Source organism: Typopeltis vanoorti, chromosome 1, assembly GCF_054136105.1.
Source record: "Typopeltis vanoorti isolate ZY-2024b chromosome 1, IOZ_Tvanoo_1.0, whole genome shotgun sequence".
NCBI lineage: Eukaryota > Metazoa > Arthropoda > Arachnida > Uropygi > Thelyphonidae > Typopeltis > Typopeltis vanoorti.
In genome coordinates, this window is record NC_143549.1 from 117,003,713 (window position 1) to 117,027,341 (window position 23,629).

At 35.9% G+C, this 23,629-nt stretch overlaps 1 protein-coding gene across 3 annotated transcripts in view; it reads left to right on the forward strand.

The window, feature by feature from the left end:
- LOC150110341 (KICSTOR complex protein kaptin-like) overlaps positions 1 to 23,629 on the forward strand; it is a 252,785-nt gene that overhangs the window by 200,971 nt on the left and 28,185 nt on the right. For all 3 annotated transcript variants that reach the window (XM_090393083.1, XM_090393074.1, XM_090393065.1), the window contains one exon: positions 15,920 to 16,013. In XM_090393083.1, coding sequence (XP_090249209.1) covers positions 15,920 to 16,013 — 94 coding nt within the window. The remainder of the gene's footprint in view (positions 1 to 15,919; positions 16,014 to 23,629) is intronic.

The following is a 23,629-nucleotide window of genomic DNA, read 5'->3' on the forward strand; positions in this document are numbered from 1 at the left end:
AATGTGACAAAATGTAAGGTTATGTATTTTGGGGTGAAAAGATTAGCAGCAGTATACCACATTGGTGGAACTGTACTCCAGGAGATTGATGAGGCCAGGGACTTGGGAGTGTTGGTGGATAGGGAGATGAAGTTTAGGGGGCACATTGCAAAAGTGGCTAAATCAGTTCGTTGACTCACTTGGTTGTTGAAAAATACTTTGACGAGCAGAGACAAGCAAGTTATTGTACCTCTGTACCGAGCCTTTATAAGACCTCATCTTAACTGCTGTGCCAAGATTTGGTCACCTAGGTTTCTTCTTGATGAGGAGGAGGTGGAGACGATCCAGAGGTGAGTGACCAAGATGATAGCAGGTCTATGGAATGAACCTTATGAGAACAGGTTGAAGATTTGTGGGTTGCAGAAATTAGTTGATAGGCAGAAAAGGGGAGATATGATTGAGACATACAAATTGCTAAAGGGTTTCTATAAGATTAATTCAGAGGATATTTTTGAGATCAGGACTGGTGGTGGGAGAACTAGGGGACACCTATGGAAGCTGGAAAAGGAAATTAAATGCAAAGGAAAATAAAAAAAAATAAGAATAACACAATTTAGTATGGAAAGATGTTTGCTTGGTATTACAAGGTTGGATTGCAAAAGGAATATTTGAATAAGAAGTTGAACCCAATTCTCTCATTATAGAAAGAGGAAACATCTGAAATGGCAATAGGCTGAACATATTGCTCAGAGACAAGACCATCAATGGACAAATCACAGCAATCACAGAGAGCTTTGGGCCACTAATCAGTATAAGCAATATACAGCCTCTGCATGTCAAGTCAACCCTGCCTTCCCATGGTGTGGCCTGTTTTTACTAAAGGGGCTCTGGTGAAACCAGTGCTCCTTTTTGCTTAAACTTTATACTTAAAAAGAATACCTTCTTACTTGGAGGAAATGCCAACTAGACACTAGGTGGTAGATGTTCTTCATTGCCTAGTGAAATACTCACTGCCCAGCTTATTGGAGGTCTGAAGTGGCAAATGCCATTTTTCGTCTCCAGAGTAGGGACACTGGTTTTTGCCTCCTTCCCCTTCTTTTCTCCGCAGTGTGAGTGATATTCTTCAAGGCCATGACAAACATATTTAGAGACCCAGAAACTCCTCCATTTCAATGGTACAGGCCAGCTGCCAGTTAGTGCATGGTTCCCTAACCTGTCAGTAATGAGTCAGGAGGGTTCCTGATCAACTGGAGCATAATCCTGCTGCCACATATTCTGCCAGGTCATTCCTGGAGAGGGAGTCTGAGTAGCAGTGTGTATGTGTGTGTGTGTGGGGGGGGGTGTCACCATCAAGACCACATCATGGAATGGAGACTAATTTCTCTCTCTCTCTGCATGGAAATCATGTCCAAGAGTCTATCTTTTGTCACATGTCCCCACTATATCATTCCATCTAATCAAAATTATGATCAAACCTATGAAGACTTTCACAAATAATAATAGTGACACTGCAACGAAAGTGAATCTCTCTCATGAACTAATCCCATCAAAAAAGTCATATCACAACCAGTCACAACATACAAACCTTACCAGAATCTCTTCTCTAAAATCTCACTTTCACATCTACTAACATCCATGATATTGACATAAATGACATCCACCATCACTTGCAGTCTTCCAGACCAGGCATCTTATTTCCGAGAGAAATTCAGATTGCAGCTACATCTACTATCGTCCATGTCCAGTTCCCAAACTACACACTTCACGATTCTTTTCACCACAAGGGTGGAACCTGTGTCTTTGTGAAATCTGACATAGCCTGCCAGCGAATGGCTAATTTAGAATCACTTGCTGTTGACCTTCTCTGGGTCAAGGTTTTCTTGCCTCATTTAGTAACTTTCATTTGTTGCATTTACTGGTCTCCGAACACTAATAACTACTGAGATCTCTTCACATTCCTTTCCATGAGACTTGACCACCTGAAATCCAGCTATCCAAATAGTAAGGTCATCTTTCCGGGGAGGTGACCTTACTATTTGCTGTAAGTCACGACATAACACAAATTGTACATGTACCCACTTGAATCCCTGTAACCCTTTCACTCTCCAAATACTCTGTATTTCTTTTTGACCAGTTTCCTTCCAGATACACCATAGAGGTCACTTCTTCTCTTAGCAACTCAGATCACAATCTCATACAAGTCTCCCTCTCTCACAGAGCACCAGCATGGTTGGCTGTGCAGTTAGCATATCCGCTCTTCAACTAAGAGGCTGCGGGTTTGAATCCTGTCAAGGGCATGGACGTTTTGATTGCCTACTAACTGTTTATAATATGTACTGCTGTAACCTGGGTCCTGGTGCAGTATGACCTTTGATGTCTTAGCACCATAAAAAAATCAAATGAAAATCAAATCAAATTTCACAAACAATGTCCCTCCTCCAACCACTCCTGACCTCACATCCTCTGACAGCAAAGGATCCAATTTTGATGACCTCTGGAACTTCCACTCCTCCTTCTCTTGATCTGACTATGCTTCCTTGTTCTGACTATGCTTTTAGTTGAACCAAGTCCTGGTTCAACTAAAGATGTGTCAAAACAGTCAAAGAAAGAAATTCATCTTACTGCATGTGGCTTGCATCAAGAACTCCAGCTTCATACTCTGCATATACTAAAGCACACAACATATGCAAATCACTCATTAGCAGATCCAAACCGAATTTCATGCCACTAGCAGAAAACTCGTCACCTGTCCAAATGGAAGCTGTGCCTTCTCGTCACTTTCTAATTCTATTGGACACAACTTTTCTCCTGCACTTCAACCTCTGTCACATCTTAATGACACCACTGTTACTTCACCCAAAGATAAAGCTGATATCCTGGCATCACTCTTTTCTTCAAACTTCTCCATTGATGACCAATGGAAATCACCTTCTACCATACTGGAATCCAAGCACTGTATGCTTCCAATAGTTTTTCAACAAAAAGTCATTAGAAAACCACTAAATAACTGGGATACTAAAATGTCTTCTAGTCCTGATGGCATCTCCCTAATTGTTCTCATAGATTGTGCTCCAGAACTAACACCCATCCTGCATTGTGTCTATAATATATTATACATATCTGATACTTATCCTAGTGATTTGAAGCAATCTCATATCCACCCTAATCCAAAAAAGGGTGTGATAGACATCCACTGTCTAACTACCAACCAATTGCCATCTTCTCTGTCCTCTTCAAAATAATTGAAAAAGTCATCAAGAGCCAACTCCACTATTTAAGAGTCCCATGAATTAATCAGCGACTGCCAGTACAGATTCTGCCATTCAGGATCCACAACTAACCTCATAGCTTACATCACCCACCACTGGACATGAACCATGGAAAAGTTTCGAGAAACTTGCACTGCCGCCTTTGACATTTCCAAAGCTTTTGACCATGTGTGGCATCGAGGGCTACTAAACTAATAGGCCAGCTCTCTGGTCATTCTCAGCAAGTTATGGTAGGTGGTTCCCTCTCTTCGAGCTTCGTCACCAATGCTGGAGTGCCTCAAAGCTCAGTCCTGTTACTTACTCTCTTTCTCCTGTACATAAATGACCCACTCACAATAACCACCAATCCCATCCACAGCTTTGCAGACAATATTACTCTCCACTCATCCTACTCATTTGGCAAACCATGCAGTACTCTTGACACCCCAAGGCCACAATATCATTTACAACCAGTGCCTTAAACATTGATCTATATACTATCCTCAGATAGCATATAGATCAATTTGTGCAAAAAAAGGCACAGTCTTGCCTTTTCTTGCACAAAAGGGATTCCAGCTTACCTACCCTCATCGTCAGTAATACACAACCAGACAAGATCAAATCTCTTTGCTTGGATTAATGTTTACCTCCAGTCTTTTATGGCATAAATGCATCACATCAATAGCCTCCTCATCATCCAAGAATCATGGCATTCTTTTTCATTCTTATATTCTTATACAAATCCCAAATCCACCCACATTTAGAACAATGCTCATATGTTTGATTTAGTGCCCCTCAAACTTCCCTTAAAATCCCTGATCTCATCCAAATGCAATTAGGCTCATAGATGAGTCCTCTCTCTTACAGATTCACTTTAACCTGTATATCAGAGGTGCAGTTTCAGCACTGTCTCTCTTTTACAGGTACTTCCATGGTCATTGTTCATGTGAATTGGTAACCATCATTCCTCCACTTTCTATTGCACCTGTGAATACAACAGCTGCAGTTGCCCAGCACACTTTTACTTTGCAACTGCAAACACACTGAACCTGATTTTACTCATCCCTCATCTATCCATCTTTTATTTCATTCACCTCTGTCATCTGGAACAGTCTTCCTCAAGAAGTATTCCCAAATAACTGCAATCTGCAACTCTTAAAAAAAAAACTTTTATCTTGGTCCTTATCTGCACCCTTTACACAGCACTGATGTTTCTTTGTCAACTGCCTGTTCTAATAATTAAAAAATTCCTCTACTTCTTCATTAAAAGAACCTTCTGTGGGATCATAGGAACAAATAAATTTCATTGAAATTTGTCTACATAACTCTGCTTGAAACTGCCTTCCAATCAAGAAGTTTTTCATGTTTGGTGTTGAATGCTATCCCTACTCCTTCATTTCCTTGGTCATTATTGCCTGAAAATAACATCCTATACTTACTTATCCCAACTCCTTCCTTGATCATTATTGCCTGAAAATAACTACCTATACTTATTATTTAAAAAAATTTCATGTTTTTGTCTTCTTTGTCTCAGTAATGCCAATTATTGTCTCAGTAATGATCATTATTGCCTGAAAATAACTACCTATACTTATTATTTAAAAAAATTTCATGTTTTTGTCTTCTTTGTCTCAGTAATGCCAATTATGTTCATGTGATACTTTTCCAATTTTAAATTTTAAACTCATAAAACTGTACTGTGTATTACTGCCACTATAAAAACAGGAGATGTGCTTTTGCTTATTCCTCTTCTTTTCATCATAAATTTGTTTATAGCAAGCAAACGCATCATGTACTTTTGTTTCTACTAATAAGTAGCATTCAACATTCAGGTCTATGTCTTCAGCCATTTTGAGAACATTACTAACCGCAGAGAACGTTTCTGCAAGACCCTTCGCCGTGAATTGTTTAACTACCTCTTCCTTTTCTGCAACACGTTATTCCTCCAGTTTGATCAATTCTTCATTGGTCAACTCTTCAGGAGCACTTTCTATGAGTTGAATTATGTTATCATCATCTTTCACTTCGAGAATCAGATTGTTTGCTAAGCCCACTAATTCTTCACTCAATTTATAAAAGTCTTCATTTTTTTCAAAATTTCCGCAATCGTGCACAAACCTTTTTAATGCCTTTTTCCATATGACACTCATACGTTGTGAGTTCACTTCGTCCCAAGCCACAGCAATATTTTTAATAGTATGATAAATATTGAGTGCTTTCCAGAATTTCATGAGAGAGTGATCATTTTCTTCAGTGGCAGAAATGGCTTTTGAAAAAGTTCTCTGTAGATAATAAGCCTTAAACACTGCAAGAACTCCTTGATCCATCAGTTGGATCAATGAAGTAGTGTTTGGAGAGAGAAACATGACCTTGAACTTGGTGAAGATCACTGATATAAGACGGATGACCTGGAGCATTATCCAGAATTAATAAAATTTTAAATTCTACATTTTCTTTCACATAATTGCTTTCCATTTCACTTGCATAACAGTTGATTAAGGCATCTGTAAACAATTTTTTGAGTCATCCACAACTTTTTATTGCTCCAATAATGAACTGGAAGAGTATGCTTCCTAATGCGTTTGAAGGCTTGTGGATTCTCACTGTGCCATATCACAAATGGTTTCAGTTTATTTCAGTTTAATTCAGCCACATTACCCCCTAACAGAATCATAATATGGTCTTGAAGAGCTTTGAAACCAGGCATAGATTTTAGCTTTTTGTGATTAATGTCTTCTTGGACATATTTTTCCAAAACAAGGAGGTCTCATCCATGTTAATATTTGCTGTGGCAAATAATTTTCCTCTGTAATAATTTTATCTAATTTCTCCACAAACTCATTGGCAGCCTTCTCATCAGCACTTGCAGGTTCACCATACAATTTCAATTATGCAGTGCAAAATGCTGCATGAATTTCATGAGCCAAACGTAAGAAGCATTGACTTCATAGTCGTAATCGAGCCCTGCTTTCTCCCACATGATGAAGAGACTAAGTGCATTAGCGGTTATGGTCATAGTGCTAAGGGGTGTGTGCTTTTGGTTCAGGTCCTCTATCCATGATGCAAGTAGCTTTTCCATATCACTGATAAGTGCCTTGTTGTTACTTTGTCAGTATCATTGATTTAATAGAAGCAGACCCTTTCACAGCTTCTATGATTTTATCCTTATTTTTCAAAATGGTCATCACTCTAGAATGAGACCATCTGAAGTCATGTGCGATCACATTGACAGACTCACCAGCTTCATGTTGCTTTATAACTTGCAACTTTGTTTTAAGATCAATTTCTTGTCTCTTTTTCTGTGATTCTTCACTATGTTTTTTGATTGGTCATGTAGGGGGCCATGTTGCACAAAATATCACGAAATATTTAACGATAAATACACAAATAACCTATTTCTCAAACACGAAATCAACAGAGTAACTGTTGAAGACATGTGCTGATTGTCAACTGCCAAGGGAGGTTGCCACTACATATGATGCATTGTGGCCAAATAGAAACCTTTTTACTGTATGCTCACTTGCATCTTGTTCGAAAGTATAGTTCAAAATGTTATTTATTTTCTTGGATCATGGATGTATCTTCGAGTGGACTTAAGTTGAGGGATGATTGTATATGACTAATTATCATATATTGGAAAATTTATCTTGCATCAATTTTATAAAACTCCTTTAATAACTTATAATTTCTATATGTTCCCTCTTTTATGTTTATCAGCTAAACTTTGTAATCTACACAGCTTCACTCTATCCTCATAGGGAGCATTCCACAGATCTGTCACCAGTTTGATCATTCATCATTGAATTCTCTCTACCACCTCTTGATCCCCAAGAAACCTAGATGACCAAATATGTGATAGTAGTCGAGATGTGGCTGAATATTAGCTTTATAAAGAGATAATAACTTCCCTGTCATTACTTAGTGTATTTTTCAACATTCAAGTGATCCTTTGAGCTGTTTTACCACCTTTCAATATGCCCTCTGAACTTCAACTCTCTGTCTATCATTATTTCCATGTCCCTAGCCTCATCAATTTCCTGCAATCCAGTACTCTCAATGTGATATGCAGTATGTAACCTTTTTACTCTGAAGTGCATAATCTTACATTTTGCAACATTAAATTGACAATAATTATCCTTTGCCCACACTGCCAATTTATTTAAATCATTCTGCAGGATATCTACATCACCTTTATCAACTATTGCATTATCAGCAATCAGAATATACCCCCCACCCCCTAAATCTTTCCCTATATCTTTGATATACAAATTAAAGAGTGGTCGGTCTAGTATAGAATCTTGGGGTACTCCCTCTAGTCACCCTGATTCTTATAGATTCCACTCCACCATATACTATTCTCTGGTGTCTTTTTCTCATCCTCTCCCCTCATCCATGCTACTAGCTTCTTACCATTCGTATTTACTCCAGCTTTTGTAATAGTTTTCAACATGGTATTCTGTTAAATGTGTTTGCAAAATCCAGCAATGTCATAGTGTAACCATTTCCTTTATCCAATTTATCACTTTATTCTAAAATATGAATAAATTACTAAGATAGGAATCAAACGTTTATATTTTTTCTACATGGCTAGCACATGTAGAAAAAATATATAATTTGTTAAAAATCTCCAGCATATTTCATCCAATATAACATGCACATCATCAAGGAGAAAAGAGAAGATAAATTACTACATTCAAAACAATGAAACTGCTTTTCATAAATTATTAACAGTTATCATCCATCAGCGAGACTACAGTCTGATGTAAAAAGAATTTCCATACCCTGCCTAATAGCAAGGATTCTTCGCAAGTACAATATACTATTATTATTACATGACACCTCCAGGAAGTCCAATGACTCATCGAGGGAAGGTACCTACTCTACAACTCTCTGTCTCCACCACTCAATTCAACAACTACACCAATGCCATCTACCGCCAACCACTACCACTAGTATTTTCACAGACAATCACAAACATCCATGCCTGTGATGGGATTCAAACCCGCACCTTTTTTGGCTGGAGAGCAGATATACTAACCACTCATTCAACCAGGCTGGCAACATACACTTCTTTCAAACCAGATTGGATGTGTCTAGTGTCAATAGCATGGGAAGCAAGGCTAGACCTGTTGGATTCTAAAAATGCAATTAAAAATGAATTAAAATAAAAATAAAAAAAAATTAAAAAAATGAATTAAATTGTTATTTAATTCATCTAACAGAAGGGAATCAGAAGAGAAGATTGCATGAGCTCTGTGGCAATGAACCCTGCTGAATTATGTTGTGTAGCCACTGGAAAACATTTGTATGTATTTGAGAATTTCTTGTCAAAGATCATTATCTTCAGTATTCTGATTGCCCTTTTTACCTCAGAGAGCACGCTCTCTTCTAAATGATCCAGATGAACTACAAAAAGAAATTAATTACCTTTCATATGTCTTTAGACAAAATGGATATTCTGACAGAACCATTAAAAAATTCCTTCTAGATCCTCCTAGCCACCACACAGAAGAAATTACCAATATTAAGGGTAATATCTCTATCCCATACATCAGTTCAGTTTCTCAAAAATTAGATAGAGGTCTTAAGAAATACAACATCAGGACTTTATTTACTACACTTCCAAAAATCCACTCTCCAGTAAGCCATCCGAAGCCTCTTCATCATAATCTGAAATATCGTGGTGTGTACAAGATATGGTGTGACTGTAATATCCTTTATTTTGGTCAAACAGATAAATCTATTGATGTAAAAATAATCATAATTTAAAATTCTGAATATTTTTTACGAAATGTTTATTAGTTTTAGTTTCATAACATACATTGTCGGCACTTGTGATGTGCCCATTATCGAAATTATTTTGTCAAAGTGATATGTAAAGCATTTAAAAAGTTCATCTACTTACCAGATTTGAATAGTTGTATTACTTGAAACAAATTTATTGTAATTTAAAATATTAAGTTTTGTGTTTTATGAAGACATTCTCTTGTCGCTAATGGAGACACCATGTCAGCTATTATATTTAGTTTCTTGCTTGCTACTTTCATGGAGTGCCCATGCTTGCCGAGAAGTTTGATGTGTGATTGATAGCTGACAAAATCGGTATCAAAGCAACAGGAGAATAAACAAGAATAGCATTTGGAAGGAAATTAGAACATAGGCTGGCAGACATTTAGAGTCTGAGGAACTTAAGTTTTTATGTGACAGTCGGAGAAAAATTAATAGTATATTTCAAAAAAGGAATCGTGGAACTATTATGTTTAAAGTGGGATAAGTATTGATAAATAAAAGGGAAATATTGCTATAGGCGTTGTAAAAGGAATATTGGAGGAAACGCTAATTTAAAGATTTATAGTAGGTTCCAAAAAGGGAATCGTAGAACTGTAAATTGTCAATAAACATTAGTGAATAAAAGAAGAAGTTGCTATTTACGTTCTAAAGGAATGTTCGAGAAAACTCTGATTAGGAAGTTTCATCTGTCTTAAAGACGCTGGATCTAACTGTTATTTCTACTAAAAAGAAGACAGAATTAAGTCAGGAAGAATTAATGTGTGCTACATGAGTGATGAGAAAGGATCCTGTAAAAATGAAGAATAAAGTCCTATATCTTCGGAAAAGGGCCTTGACAGAGAAAGAAACTGGCTATGAACATTTTATCATTGTGAAAACAAAGGGTTTAGTCTAGTCTTAAGTGTAAGCTTATTTTTAAAAGGCCTTGGATCCAATTAATTCTGTAGTTAGTTATAGTTATGTAAAGTTGTTTGAAGTGTATAAATATTGTTTTCTTTTATTAGATGTGTTTATTTTGTATTTTGGTCTTGAATCAGTGATTATTTGAATTCTGAAAGAAAGAGTTAAGGTCATTGTGCCAATCAGAATGAACCCTTGTGCAATAAATAAATATATAAGTACACTCAGAATTAAAAAAAAATAATTGTTGAACAGAGATATCTCTATAGACAGGATAATATTAAATAATTAAAAGTCCTATATTTAAATAATGGCGTAGCCGGTAGGATTAATATTATGATAATATCCTCTACTTAAAAATCACTAATATTAACAATGGTGCAGTCGACAGGATTAATATTATGATAATATCCTCTATATAAATATATAAAAATCTCTTGCAATTAACAATATGGTGTGACTGTAATATCCCTTATTTTGGTAAAACAGATAAATCTATTGAATTACGTATAGAGGAGCATAAGAGAGACATCTCTTACAAAAGAACATGCACCAGTGCCTTGTCTAGTCATGTTCTTTTCTCGAACAATCCTGATGATGAACACCAGGGTTATTCAGTCTGCTGGGATAGATCTAAAAACATCTTTCATTGCCATGATGAGTTTGAAAGAAAAATTGTGAAGTCCAGAGAAATCATCCTTAATTATGAACATTTAAATAACAATTTGAGCTACAATCTCCCAGATAGCCATTCTGCTGTTGTTCAGTACTGGCGTTCACGAGAGACTGCAAGCACGCACTCACCAAATAATGCCATGATTGAAAGAACAACTTAAATGCAACTACAACGTTTTTTTCATGTTAATTATGTACTGCAATTTTTTTCTGTTTCTCAGTTTTTTTAAGCTTCAGTGTTTTTAATGCTGTTTCCTATTTTTAATAGACACCTGAAGAAGGCTGTCAAAAGCTGAAACTAGTAGTGTGTTATACCATTAAAACCTTACAATTATTCTTGGTTTCAGTCATTAAATTCTCTTTATACAAATATATATATATATATATATATATATATAGACTGCATTCCTCTTGGATAGCAAGAATCCTTGCTATTTGTTCAGTTTAAAGAAGGTTATGGAAATTCTTTTCACATCAGATTGTAGTCTGGCTGATAGATGATAACTATCAATAATTTTTTGAATAGTAGTTTCATTGTAACCATTAGTCACCAGAGTTTTTATTATTCAATTCATCTAACAGTAGGGAATCAGAAGATTGCATGAGCTCTGTGGCAATGAACCCTGCTGAATTATGTTGTGTAGCCACTAGAAAACATTTGTACCTCTGTATTTGAGAATTTCTTGTCAAAAATCATTATCTTCAGGTTTCTGATGGCCCTTTTTTTACCTCAGAGATTGATATATATATATATATATATATATATATATTAGGGTTACCAAGTAATTTTATAAGCTTGGTTATTTAACTCCTAATCCCAAGTAAGCAAACAGTTAAGTTTGCGTCTGAAACATAGTTCAAGTCTAAAGATGGTACAACACCAGGGCAGTTCATTGTAAAGGTGACTAAAGCTCTGATCACTATTCTTAGTATTTCCCATAATGTAAAGCATATCTCACTAGAAGATGTATACTGCAATACATTATGGGTGGGGTCACTACCCAGACTGGTTTCATTGTATTGCAGTATACATCTTCTAGTGAGATGTGCTTTACATTATGGGAAATACTAAGAATAGTGATCAGAGCTTTAACCACCTTTACAATGAGTTGCCCTCTTTGTAAAGGTGGTTAAAGCTTATAAAATTACTTGGTAACCCTAATATACAGTATCCTCAAGTTAAAAATTAATTACATATATATATATATATATATATATATTTATAAAAATAAATTTAACTGACTAGAACCAGAGAAAGTATAACAAAAACCTTTAATACATCACAACTAGTTTCATCGGTGATGTATTAAAGGTTTTTGTTATACTTTCTCGGGTTCTAGTCAGTTAAATTTATTTTTATAAATGTATACATCCCGAGTAAATCCTAATTTCAACAATATATATATATATATATATATATATATATATATATATATATATATATATATAATGAGAGAGGAGGACAAATTGCCTCCTCTCTCATTACCAGGTATGGTGCCCTGGTCATTCCATCTTTGTTACTTTGGCCAAGATTAGAATCCAAGAACATCAGGACTGCATTGCATTTTTAGAATCTAACAAGTCTAGCCTTGCTTCCCATGCTATTGACACTAGACACATCCAATCTGGTTTGAAAGAAGTGTATGTTTATAGCACTTTTCTCATTTACCATGCTACAATTTTAATGATTTGATTCATGTCTTTTACTCATTTTTATTAGACTTAAGGGCTCCTACAGATGTGACAATCATGGAGGTTTATGCATCCCACATAGATAGGCTTGATGAAGAGTGAAAAATTCTCTGAAAACCTACAGACTGTTTTGGACTTGCCAAGGAGAAATGTTCTTTTGATTCTTGAACACTTCATTTATAAAGTAGGAAAGAATATGATAGGCCTGAGTGTGGCAGACGTGATCTGTGAGGAACATAACACCAGTGACAAAAGGCTGTTAGAATTCGTCCATGCTAATAGATTTTTGACTTATTTATTTATGACTTTATGAATTATTTATGACTAATAATTGCTCCCAGAGACACCCACAATGTACCTATACTTGTGTTAGGTCAAGGCACCAGATTGGTGATGTTGTGGCAGTGGTGGAAGACTAGCATCTTGAAATATACACTTGTTCATTAGTAGACTGTGACACAGATCATCATCTAGTAAGAGCCAGAGTAAGACTAAGAGTCCAGAACCTTCCAGTGCAATCTCATTGCACTAGACTGGATGTTGGGGTAGTTCCCAGGAGAAACATAAAAAAAAAAAAAAATTAAATAAAAAATGGCGATGCCCTTTTGCAGACTGATGAGTTGAAACTACCTGAAATGGGGAGGGAGTCAAGGATATAATATAGGATATAGCCAAGAAAAAATCTACTCTCTGAAAAACTGAGAAACCCATGGATCTCAGAATTAACATAAGATCTAATCAAAAAGAGGAGGGGTAAACAAGAGATATAGGGACTAAAGAATATAAGAAATTACATAAAAAGTCATAAAATGCATCAGGCATAACAAGGAGGCACAATTAGAAAAGGATATATGGGATGTGAGCTTAAGCACAAGTGGATTAAACTTGTGTTAGGCCCAGATTGAATGCTATCAAGGACAGGAACAGGATTTGGAAAATTCCTCAGTGGAATTCTGAGTTGCAACCACCTCCACTTAGGAATGAAGTTGAGAGAGCAGTTATGGTTCTTAATAACAGTAAAGTTCCAGGTACAGATGAAATACAGATAAAGTTAATTAAGGCCACATGGAATGAAGGGATAACAGTGTCTCATAGATTGATCATAAGAATATAGGAATATAAGAATATAGGTTGATCATAAGAATATAGGAAACAAGAGTATTATGGCTTAGAGACTGGAAGAAATCAGTATTCATACTGTAGCATAAGAAGGGAGATATGGAAGACTGTAAGAACTATAGGAATTAGGGTAATTTCTCATGCAAGCAAGACTCTTCTAAAGGATATTCTAAATAGAATTGTGGCCATCATTGAGGCTGAAAAACAGTCAAGTTTGATAAAAGACAATGTTATCAGAGATTAGATTCCTTAAGCCTTTGACAAATCATGGAAAAAAAGTATTAGAGAGTTTGAACTTCCTTGGCAATGTACTTCATAGACCACTCAAAAGCTTTTGACTGTTTAGCATGTGAAACTGTAGGATACAGTTGAAGAAAAACACATTGTCATTTAATAGCTAATTTGACTGAAGACATTATGCATGTAAACACTGAATGAACTGAAGACAGGAATTAGATGGGTCAGCAATCTGATATTTGCTGTTCATAGAGTACTCCTCTCTAAGAAGAATTCTGATAGTTAATGAGATCATTGAGAACAGAGGATTATATCAACAACAAATCTCAGATTGCTGATCCATTTTGTGGTTTTTGAAGAAAATATAAACAGAGAAGGTCCTAAATAACAAGTGTACCTTAATGGAGAAATAACTGAAGAGGTCAAAAATCTGAGTAGCTATGATCCATTATCAATGTGAAGAATTGCTATTCAGAAGATTAGGAATAGCAGAAGAATGATTAGAACCACCATATTATAACATGTACCCAGGTTAAAACAGGACATCCCATAAAGATCTAATCCAATTTTATGTTCTTTCTCTAAACAGCCTCTTGAAAATCTTCACAGCCACGCCTGATATTCACAAATTGACACCTGGCTACCACAGACTTGAATGCTTTCTTATGCAGTGCTACTGTATGTTTTTTATTTTCTTTTTCTTGAACTCATCATTTTCAGGGACTGTTCCTATTTGCCAGGCTCTTTGCTGAACAACCAAGCGAAGGACACTGATAGCTTCTCTGCACATCAAGTTCACTTAAAATTATAAACATTCCACATTAATAGTGCCATTCTTAATACCTCTCCCCATTCCTTCCTATTTATATCTTTCCTAGCTGTCAACATGAAATGCACTGACAAAAAATGCAAACCTTTTGCATTTTGTGCAAAATTATGCCAACTCTTATGTAAAGAGAAACTGTGCTATTTAATGCACCTGCTTACTGTTCTGATGTAAAAGGCTTGATATCTCTTCCATATATCAGCTCCATTTCATTAAAGATAGCTAAAATTCTCAAAAAATTTAATATTTGTACTTCTTTTACCCCTCTATTCAAATTCTATTGTTTACTCGGTATACCTAAATCAAAGCATGACAGTTTAAAGTATCCCAGATTTTACAGTCTTTGGTGTGTAACTGCAGTGTATCCTATTTTGTTCAGATGGAGAAATCCATTTAGTTTCGTATGACAGAATAGAGCACACTATCTAATCACATACTTAATTCTGCTTACCCTAACAATGAAGATACTATCACTCATCCAGCAATCTGAAACAAATCAGAAAACATTTTTAGATGTCATATTGAGCAGGAGAGAAGAATTGTAGAATCAACAAAAATTGTCCTCAATCTGGTTCATCTTAATACTAACCTTAGTTATAACTTATCTGATTGTCACTCTTCAGTTATCCAACTTTGGCATACTCAATATCATGCCTGTATGAATGTGTCCACCAATACTATAGCATCCAAAATGCCTTCAAATGTCAGCAGTATGTTTGTAAGTTAATTTATAGCTGTTGTTCTCTTGTAATGTATATTTTTGTATTTATCTTTTCATATTATGCTCCCAATGAAGTCTTCTAAGAAGATGAAACTAGTTATGCATTCAAATAATCGTTTTTTCTCTTTTGTCCTCAGTCTAGTTCATCTTAATACATTTCAGCTTCTAGTAATTAAATTTCTTTAATTATGTCATATAGCCAAGTAAATCCATTGCAATCTAATTTGAACTGCAATTTTCATTATCTTTTGTAATCTATTCTAGTGTATTTTCTGTGTGTGTGTGTACATGTCAGCTCGATTAGCCCAGTGGCTATGTGCTTCACAAGTGTATGCCTGGGGAAGGAGTGTCATAGCCAAGTTAGCCGGTCTTGGGCGTGGACAACAGGGTTTTTTCCGCCAGTTTATCTGGGGTTTTTCATCCTGCAAGCAGGCAAACCGTCCCTGCGAACACACAGGATACAGCCATAGTATGGCAAGGAAGGCAATGGGGAAACTGCCTTGCTCATAATCATCTCCCTAGTATGGTAGCATATAGCTACCCCCCTACCAGCTGTATTGCAGAAGGGAATAGAATAGATATATACATACATATTCTTTCAATTAAATCATGCTTGAAAAAAGTTGTAAATTTTTTTTGTTTTTGTTATTTTCTGTTGCTGTTTTTCGTGCTTATTTTTAAAATAGAAAATAGCATTAAATCGAAACTTATTGTTTTTCTTTTAATATTCAGGAGGTGAATTTCAAGAGGTCTTTCAATATGAGAAACAAAAAGTGGTTGTTCATCTTCTTGTTGGTAGCATGCTGGAATCATCTGTTGTTTACAGGTACTGATTATTATTATTATCTGAGATCTCCAGGGAGTCAAAGACTCATTGAGGGAGGCTACCCATTACATAAACCAGCTGTCATGCCTTTTTTAAAACTCACTCACAGTAGATGTGCTGCTCACCGCTTTAAGAGGCAAACTATTCCACTCACTCACTACTTAATAAGAGACAAATCTAGCTCTATCCCCATTCTTAACAGTGAACAAACTTAATTTTATTATTATTATTATTCAGGCCTTCATGGAGTCAAAAGACTCATCGTGGGAGTTCCTTCCAGATGTCCCGTTGTTCTCTTCTTTTCCTTCCATATAATGGAAAACTTCATCAGACAATATCCTGTAACACCTATTCAGAAGTTTATAGACTTCTATCACATCACGCATCTTTTTATAGAATGAAACCTGTGGTGAATTCATCACTAAAAATACATGTATAACCACAGTACTTCTGTGGTTGACCAAGTGAGGTTTCAGAGACTTCTGTAGTTGACCGAGTTAGGGGGGGGGGTAAGCCTGCCAAGGGGAATGCTGTTTTGTTTCATACAGGTAGTTAATGTTAATGCCTATAGCTGCCATAACTTCTTTGATGCGAATACCGAAAGGATGGATGGCAGTCTGACATGTGTGATATTGTGCCTTGTGACATAGGGAAAAGACACTGGTCCATGTAGGTGATCAGGAAGGGACTTTATTTTTAGGCCATAGTTGAGTGACAAATATTTTCATCTGAGTCATAAAGGGGCTTCATTTGATTCTACTTAAAGACTTTGAATGGGTGATAGAGGAAAGATTAGCAAAACAAGTGTTCTCTGCCACGTTGGCAGGAAAAAGACCCAGAGGAAGACCAAGATATAGGTGGATTGATACAGTAAAAAGTGCCTTAGAAGAAAGAAATATAAGATCTGACAATGTTGGAGTCTTAATAAGTAACAGACTGATTTGGAGGAAAATTATAGATAGGAAGTTAGTAATGATGTAATTTTTCATGTAGTACTGTCATAGCCTGCATCCCCCCCCCTGAGGGTATATATCAGGAATTTGATGATGATGATGATGATGATATATATATCCTCCTTATTGGTACTCTGCCTTGACGTAGTGAAGAAGCTTGTGCACACCAATGACCTCAAGAGCTACGTCAATGGTAGGGCTTGCCTAGCTTGACAGGTCAAGAGGTAGGTGCCAAACTAAGAGATAGGTAACCAGACCAAGAGGTATGTAACCAGCCTTACCCCATACCCCCAACCTGGTCCCCCAGTTGGGGGTATGGGGTAAGGCTGGTTACATACCTTTGGGATAAGGCTGGTTACCTTACCAAGTAAAAAATTTCTACAGCTCAAATGCTTTTACTTAAAAATTCATTGGACAGAAACAAAATCAAAAATAGTCATAGAATATAAAATAATAGAACAAGTGAAGAGTTTAATTATTTAGGCTGAATAATAACAAATCTAAAAGATAAAGATTTAGATGAAAAAATAAATAAATTTCAGAAAATCGGTTGAACAGTTAAAAGGACATTGAATAAAAAAAAAACAAGATGAGAAAGTCACCTAAAAGTTTATAAATGGCCACTCTCATTCTATTATGTGGTTCAAAAACACGAACAGTTAAAAAGAAAGATAAGGTATAATACAAGCTGCAGAAATGAGATTTTTAAGTGCAGTTAAAGGATGCATAAAATTAAAATTGGACCCTATAAAAAATGAAGACGTTAGAAGAGCTAGATATTTACAATGTAAACCAAAATATCAAGAAATATAGAGCATCTATTTGGGGAAAGATGTCAGTTACCAAAACAGGTGGATAAATAGAGACCAAAGAGAAAGAGGGAGGGAGGGGGGAGCATCTGCAAGATGGAAAGACCAGTGAAGCCAGAACAGGCAAATGCCTAATCTTGGGGAACAGGAAAAAAAAAGTTGCTGGTGAATAAGGGAAGTGAGGAACGACTGTCTTGTGTTTGGAAGCCAGGATCTGTCGACCAATGAATAATGTGTGGATGGGTGCATTGTCATGGTGGAGAAACCAGTTGTTGTTCTTCCACTTGTCTGTATGTTTGCCCTGAATGCTCTTTTAATGCTGAAAGAGCAGCAAGAGAAAGAAAGGCTTAATTTTTCTACCAACATTCTTCAACCATATAATCAGCTATTTGTCAAGGAGGAACTAAAAAGAGCTCTCCTACAATCTCACTCTAGTGCAGTAGGACCTGATGACATCCATTATGAAATAATAAAACATCTACCATCATCTTCTATGGATCTTCTTCTCTTATTATACAATAGAATACTTGCAGAGGAAGAGTTTCCAAATTCTTGGCATAAGTCAGTTGTCATTGCTATCCCAAAACCAGGAAAAGATCCAACACAAGCAAATAATTATCAACCCATTGCTCTGACCAGCTGTCTTTGTAAGATACTAGAGAAAATGGTTAATGCCAGACTTCTCTAGTATTTAGAAAGCAACAGTCTTCTTTCCAATACACAATGTGGTTTCCATAGACATCGATCAACTTTAGATCATTTAGTTCGGTTAGAAACATGTATAAGAGATGCATTTCTGAAGCGAGAACATCTTGTCTCTGTCTTTTTTGACATGGAAAAAGTTTATGACACAACCTGGAGATATGGCATATTAAAAGACCTTCATAACTTAGGTCTCAAAGGACACCTCCCTATATTTATTAAAAACTTTCTTTCCAGGCGAACTTTCCAAATCAGAGTGGGACGTATGCTATCTCAACCATATCTTCAAGAACAAGGTGTTCCCCAAGGCTCTGTCTTAAGCGTAACCCTTTTTGCTATTAAAATTAACTCAATCATTGAAAAGCTTCCTCCCATTGTAGACAATGCTCTGTATGTCGATGACTTCACGATATACTGTCACTCACTTAACATGAGCGTAATTGAAAGACAACTTCAACAATTACGCTCTTATTCAACAATTGGGCTCTTAATAATGGGTTTAAATTTTCAACAGAAAAAAGTGTCTGTGTACACTTCTGTTAAATACACACTCATTACCCAGATCCTGAACTGAGAATGGGACCTACTGTTATTCCAGTAATAACTACAGAAACCAAGTTCTTGGGACTCATTTTTGACAGAAAACTCACATTTCTAGCACACATTCGTCAACTAAGAGAAAAATGCAAAATAACTTTGAACCTCCTTCGCACTCTATCGTCTACTGGGTGGGGTGCTGATCGAGCTTCATTGCTCCATCTTTATTGTGCACGTATACGTTCAAAGGTGGATTATGGGTCCCAAGTCTATGGTTCGGCAAGACAGAGTAACCTATGATGGTTGGATTCCATCCATCATCAGGGTATACGGATAGCTACTGGTGCCTTTCGCACCTCACCCACTCCAAGTCTCTATGTAGAAGCAAACGAACCGACTCTATCACTTCGATGAAAACAGTTGTCTCTTAACTACGCCCTAAAAATAAAATCTCTCCCCAATCACCCTACATGGAATAGTATCTTCTCTCTGCGTTGGGAAACTCAATATCACACACATCAAACTGCTATACATCCTTTTGGTATGCGTATTAAAGAAACTATGCAAGCTGTTAGTATAAATGTTGACAACATTAGCTACATTAAACATAACAACATCCCTCCATGGTAGGTTTGCACACCATCTTGCAACCTCTCACTTTGTCAGCTACAGAAATCTTATACCCCATCATTCATCTACCTGCAATTGTTTAATGCACACAGAGCAGCAGACGCTGATTTCTTACCCATCTATACTGATGGTTCAAGAACTAACATCTCTGTTAGCTGTGCTGCTGTGTTTCCTGACATTATTATTTCAAATCAGATCCCACCTGACTGCAGTAATTATACAGCAGAGTTACATGCCATTCAGCTTGCACTTGTGCATATAAAAGAAAACTGCTACCAAAGGTGTATAATTTATACAGACTCATTTAGCCCTTTACAAGCTATCTCTTCTCCTATGTATAATCCTCATCCAGTACTTTATGAAGTGCTACACCTGCTTCACAAAGTGAAAATCCTTAATTTCGATGTCCAGTTCTGCTGGATTCCCAGCCACATCGGAATCAAAGGAAATGAGGCTGCAGATGCAGCTGCTAAATCAGCCCATACCTTCTTCACATACTATTTGACAGTTCCATATACAGACTACAGACAACTTATAAGATCAAGGCTAATTGTGGCTTTCTAGTCAACGTACAAAGAGAAGGGAGGAGGTTGTCCTCGCTAGGCTCCACATAGGTCACAGTCACCTTACGCATTCTCATTTACTGAGAGCTGATGACCCTCCCATATGTGAAAAATGCAACACACATCTTACTATACATCATATTCTGGTAGATTGTCAGAAATTTACACGAGAGAGGAATGAAATTTTCACCTATCTAACCAAGCCATATACACTCAGGGAAATGCTAGCAGACTCAGGCAAATTGTATGATGTTTTTAATTTTTTAGAAAGAATTAATTTGTACAAAAACATTTGACCATAAATTTGTTTATATGTAAATACTTTTTTTGCTTAACTTAACTTTTATCTTTTATTTGTAATATATCTGACCAATTATGTATTATCATAGGCCTTGATCTTGTATATTTGTATCACTCTGCTGTAATTTTGTTAATATGTAAATACCATAATGCTAAACTTAAATTTTATGCATCAATGCTGTATATAATAATTCCTTTTATTAGTATAATAATGTTTGTTGTAATCTTCCTAGATGTAGACACTGCTTTCCTTGACTTGTTTTGTATATACATATGTTAACCTATAATTATCTATTTATGTACTGCTGAAACCTCTGCAGTAATTTTGTTTATATGTAGATATTGTATCACTTAACATGCATTTTGTGTATGCATCTTATTTACTTTATTTTTCGAATAATCATGTAATGCTGTAGGACATTTTACGTATTTGTGTACTTTCTAGTAATTCTGTTTATATGTATTCTAAATTCTGTTTCTACTGCATTACTAAATTTAATTTTCATACATGCATATTGTATAATAATAATCCCTTTTTGCCTATTTTTGTACTGCTATAAAGGCATCTATTATAAATTTACATATATGTAGATACTGTGTTCCTTGGCTTAGTGTTTCATATTTTATGTATTAACTTATATTGTTAACTATTTTTGCACTACTGTAATAACCTCTGATCTTGTGTGTTGCTGTGCCCTCTGCAGCAGTTCTGTTTACCTAGAGATGCTGCTTTATGAAATTTTTTTTTTGTAAATGCTTATAACCTTTAGTATGGTACAGTATGACCTTTGTAGTTTTTGTACCAAATAAACTAGAAACCAACCAACCAACCAACCAACTGAATGCTCTCCCTTAGCCGCTTCAAAACCTCACAGTAAAACTTGCTATTAACAATTTGACAAGATGGGAAGGAATTCCTTGTTAACACTGCTATGGATGTCAAAACAAAAAATCAACATTGACTTGGCATTGCTGTGAACTTGAAGTGTTTGTACCCACAAAAAAAAAGTTTTACTTTGTCTCCTAGCATTATCACCAACATTTCTTTAAGCAATCAGTGGTTTCTGCAGCAGTTATTTTGAGGTTAAAGCAAAATTTTATGCAGATTCTTTGCTCCTTAAAATCTGCTATTTCAGTTAGAGAAGAAAATTGGGGAACCACTAAAACACGCTTCAAAAATGCACATAATCTAAGAATGCAGCCTCTCACCATGCCACCTGTTGGCATACTGATTCACAAAGGGTACTGCTTGTCCCTTATAGAGTGGAAGGCCATACTTCAAACAGATGAAGTATGGCCTTCCACTCTATAAGGGAGTGGAGTGGAAGGCCATACTTCAATCTGTTTGTGTGCGCTATTCAAATTCCCTGAAATTTTGGGTAGCAGCATCAGCACTTCATATGTGTGTGTGTGTTCATAAATACATACATGTACTCATGTTCATAAAAACCACATCAGCTTATATAAATATAGTTTTTAGTAGTTAAATGGTCATTGTAATTGGTTTATCATTAGATATTACATTGTATTGCATCATCTATCATTCCCATGGGTTTCTGTATAATGTAATAGTTGCTGCTATTGCATCAGAATTTTTTATGCTATAAATAGACAGCAATAGCTAGTTTCACATTTTCATGCTGAGATCACTATGGATAGTTATGTGCAGTTAACGCCTCACAGAAAAAGTGTGATTCATGTTTTGAATAGAGAAGGCTATTCCTTTTGTGAAATAGCTAAAAGGGTGTCCTGTAGTCGATCTATTGTGATTCAGCTACTGTTGAAAGTGAAGGAAACTTTATGTACTGAAAGGAAGAAGGAGATAGAAGAAAGCCACTATCTACACCATGCCGAGATTGAGTTCTGAAGCAGCTCTGCCTCAAAAATTGCTGTGCAGCATGTAGAGAACTGAAATGGGACTGGGAAGAACAAACAGGAGTTGTGGCAAGCTCTGTAATTGTCAGGAGAAGACTCATTTGATGGACTAATAGCCAGGTGTCCTAAAAAAGAAGCCCCTGTTAATAAAAAAAAATGAGATTGGCTCAGTTAAATTGGTGCAAAGAGAAAGAAAATGAAAAAGAGTAATTTTTTTTTTTCAGATGAGAAAAAGATTAACTTGTAGGGTGCCAATGGCAGACACAATTCGAAGATGAACAGGGGAAAAATTCAGCCCTGACTGTCTGGTGCCAACAGTCAAATTCTCAGTCAGTCAGATGATCTGGCACTGCATGTCATATCAGGATGTTGGTTGCTTGCATTTCATAGAAGGTTTAGTGAATGCACAAGAAAATTTTAGAAGAAGAATTGTTTCCTACTATCAGAGACCACTTTACTGCAATGATACACTGAATCTTTTAGGAGACTCTGCCCCTTGTCATAGGACAAAAAGTGTAATTAATGCTATTTTATAACCCTAAAATGTACCATACAAATTGAGTTCAGTACTTAAGAAAAATCTTTGGTTTTTATTGTTGGTTAATAAGTGGCTCAATGAACACTTGATTCAGTGACTCCCATTGTTAGGAAACAGCCAAGATCTCAATCCCATTAAGAATTGTGATACCAGACAGAGACTGAAATACACATGAAGAAGCAGCAGCAGCTGAAAACATTTTGGGACTGCTAAGAAGCCATTATAAGAATATGGATAAGAGATGGACCCACAAAGGACTAAACAGCAATAGTGAATTTTTAGCTTTGAATATTTGTAAAAAACTGTGCATTTGGACTAAATTTTGATACCAGTATTTGTTTTTCCAGTGAAAATATCACTGTCTGCCCATTCTGAAATATTTACAAATTTGTCAGGTTTGTTGTCATTTCCTAATTATATCTCATCTTGTGTTAAAAAGAGCCAAATCAAATATTAATAAAAATAATAATAATACTGTATTACCTTCTTCATTATTTGTGGAAATTTTATCTTTTTTGAATAGGCATTCAAATTTAATTACCAAAAAACACTTGGTTACAGCAGGTGATACAGTTTCTGTGTTCACACGCGCGCACACACACACACACACACACATTTTATCATGATTTCTTGATTATTTATCTTATAGTAAAAATCTGATTCTGATGACCCATGTTTGGCCTGATTTTATTTTATTATATTATTATTA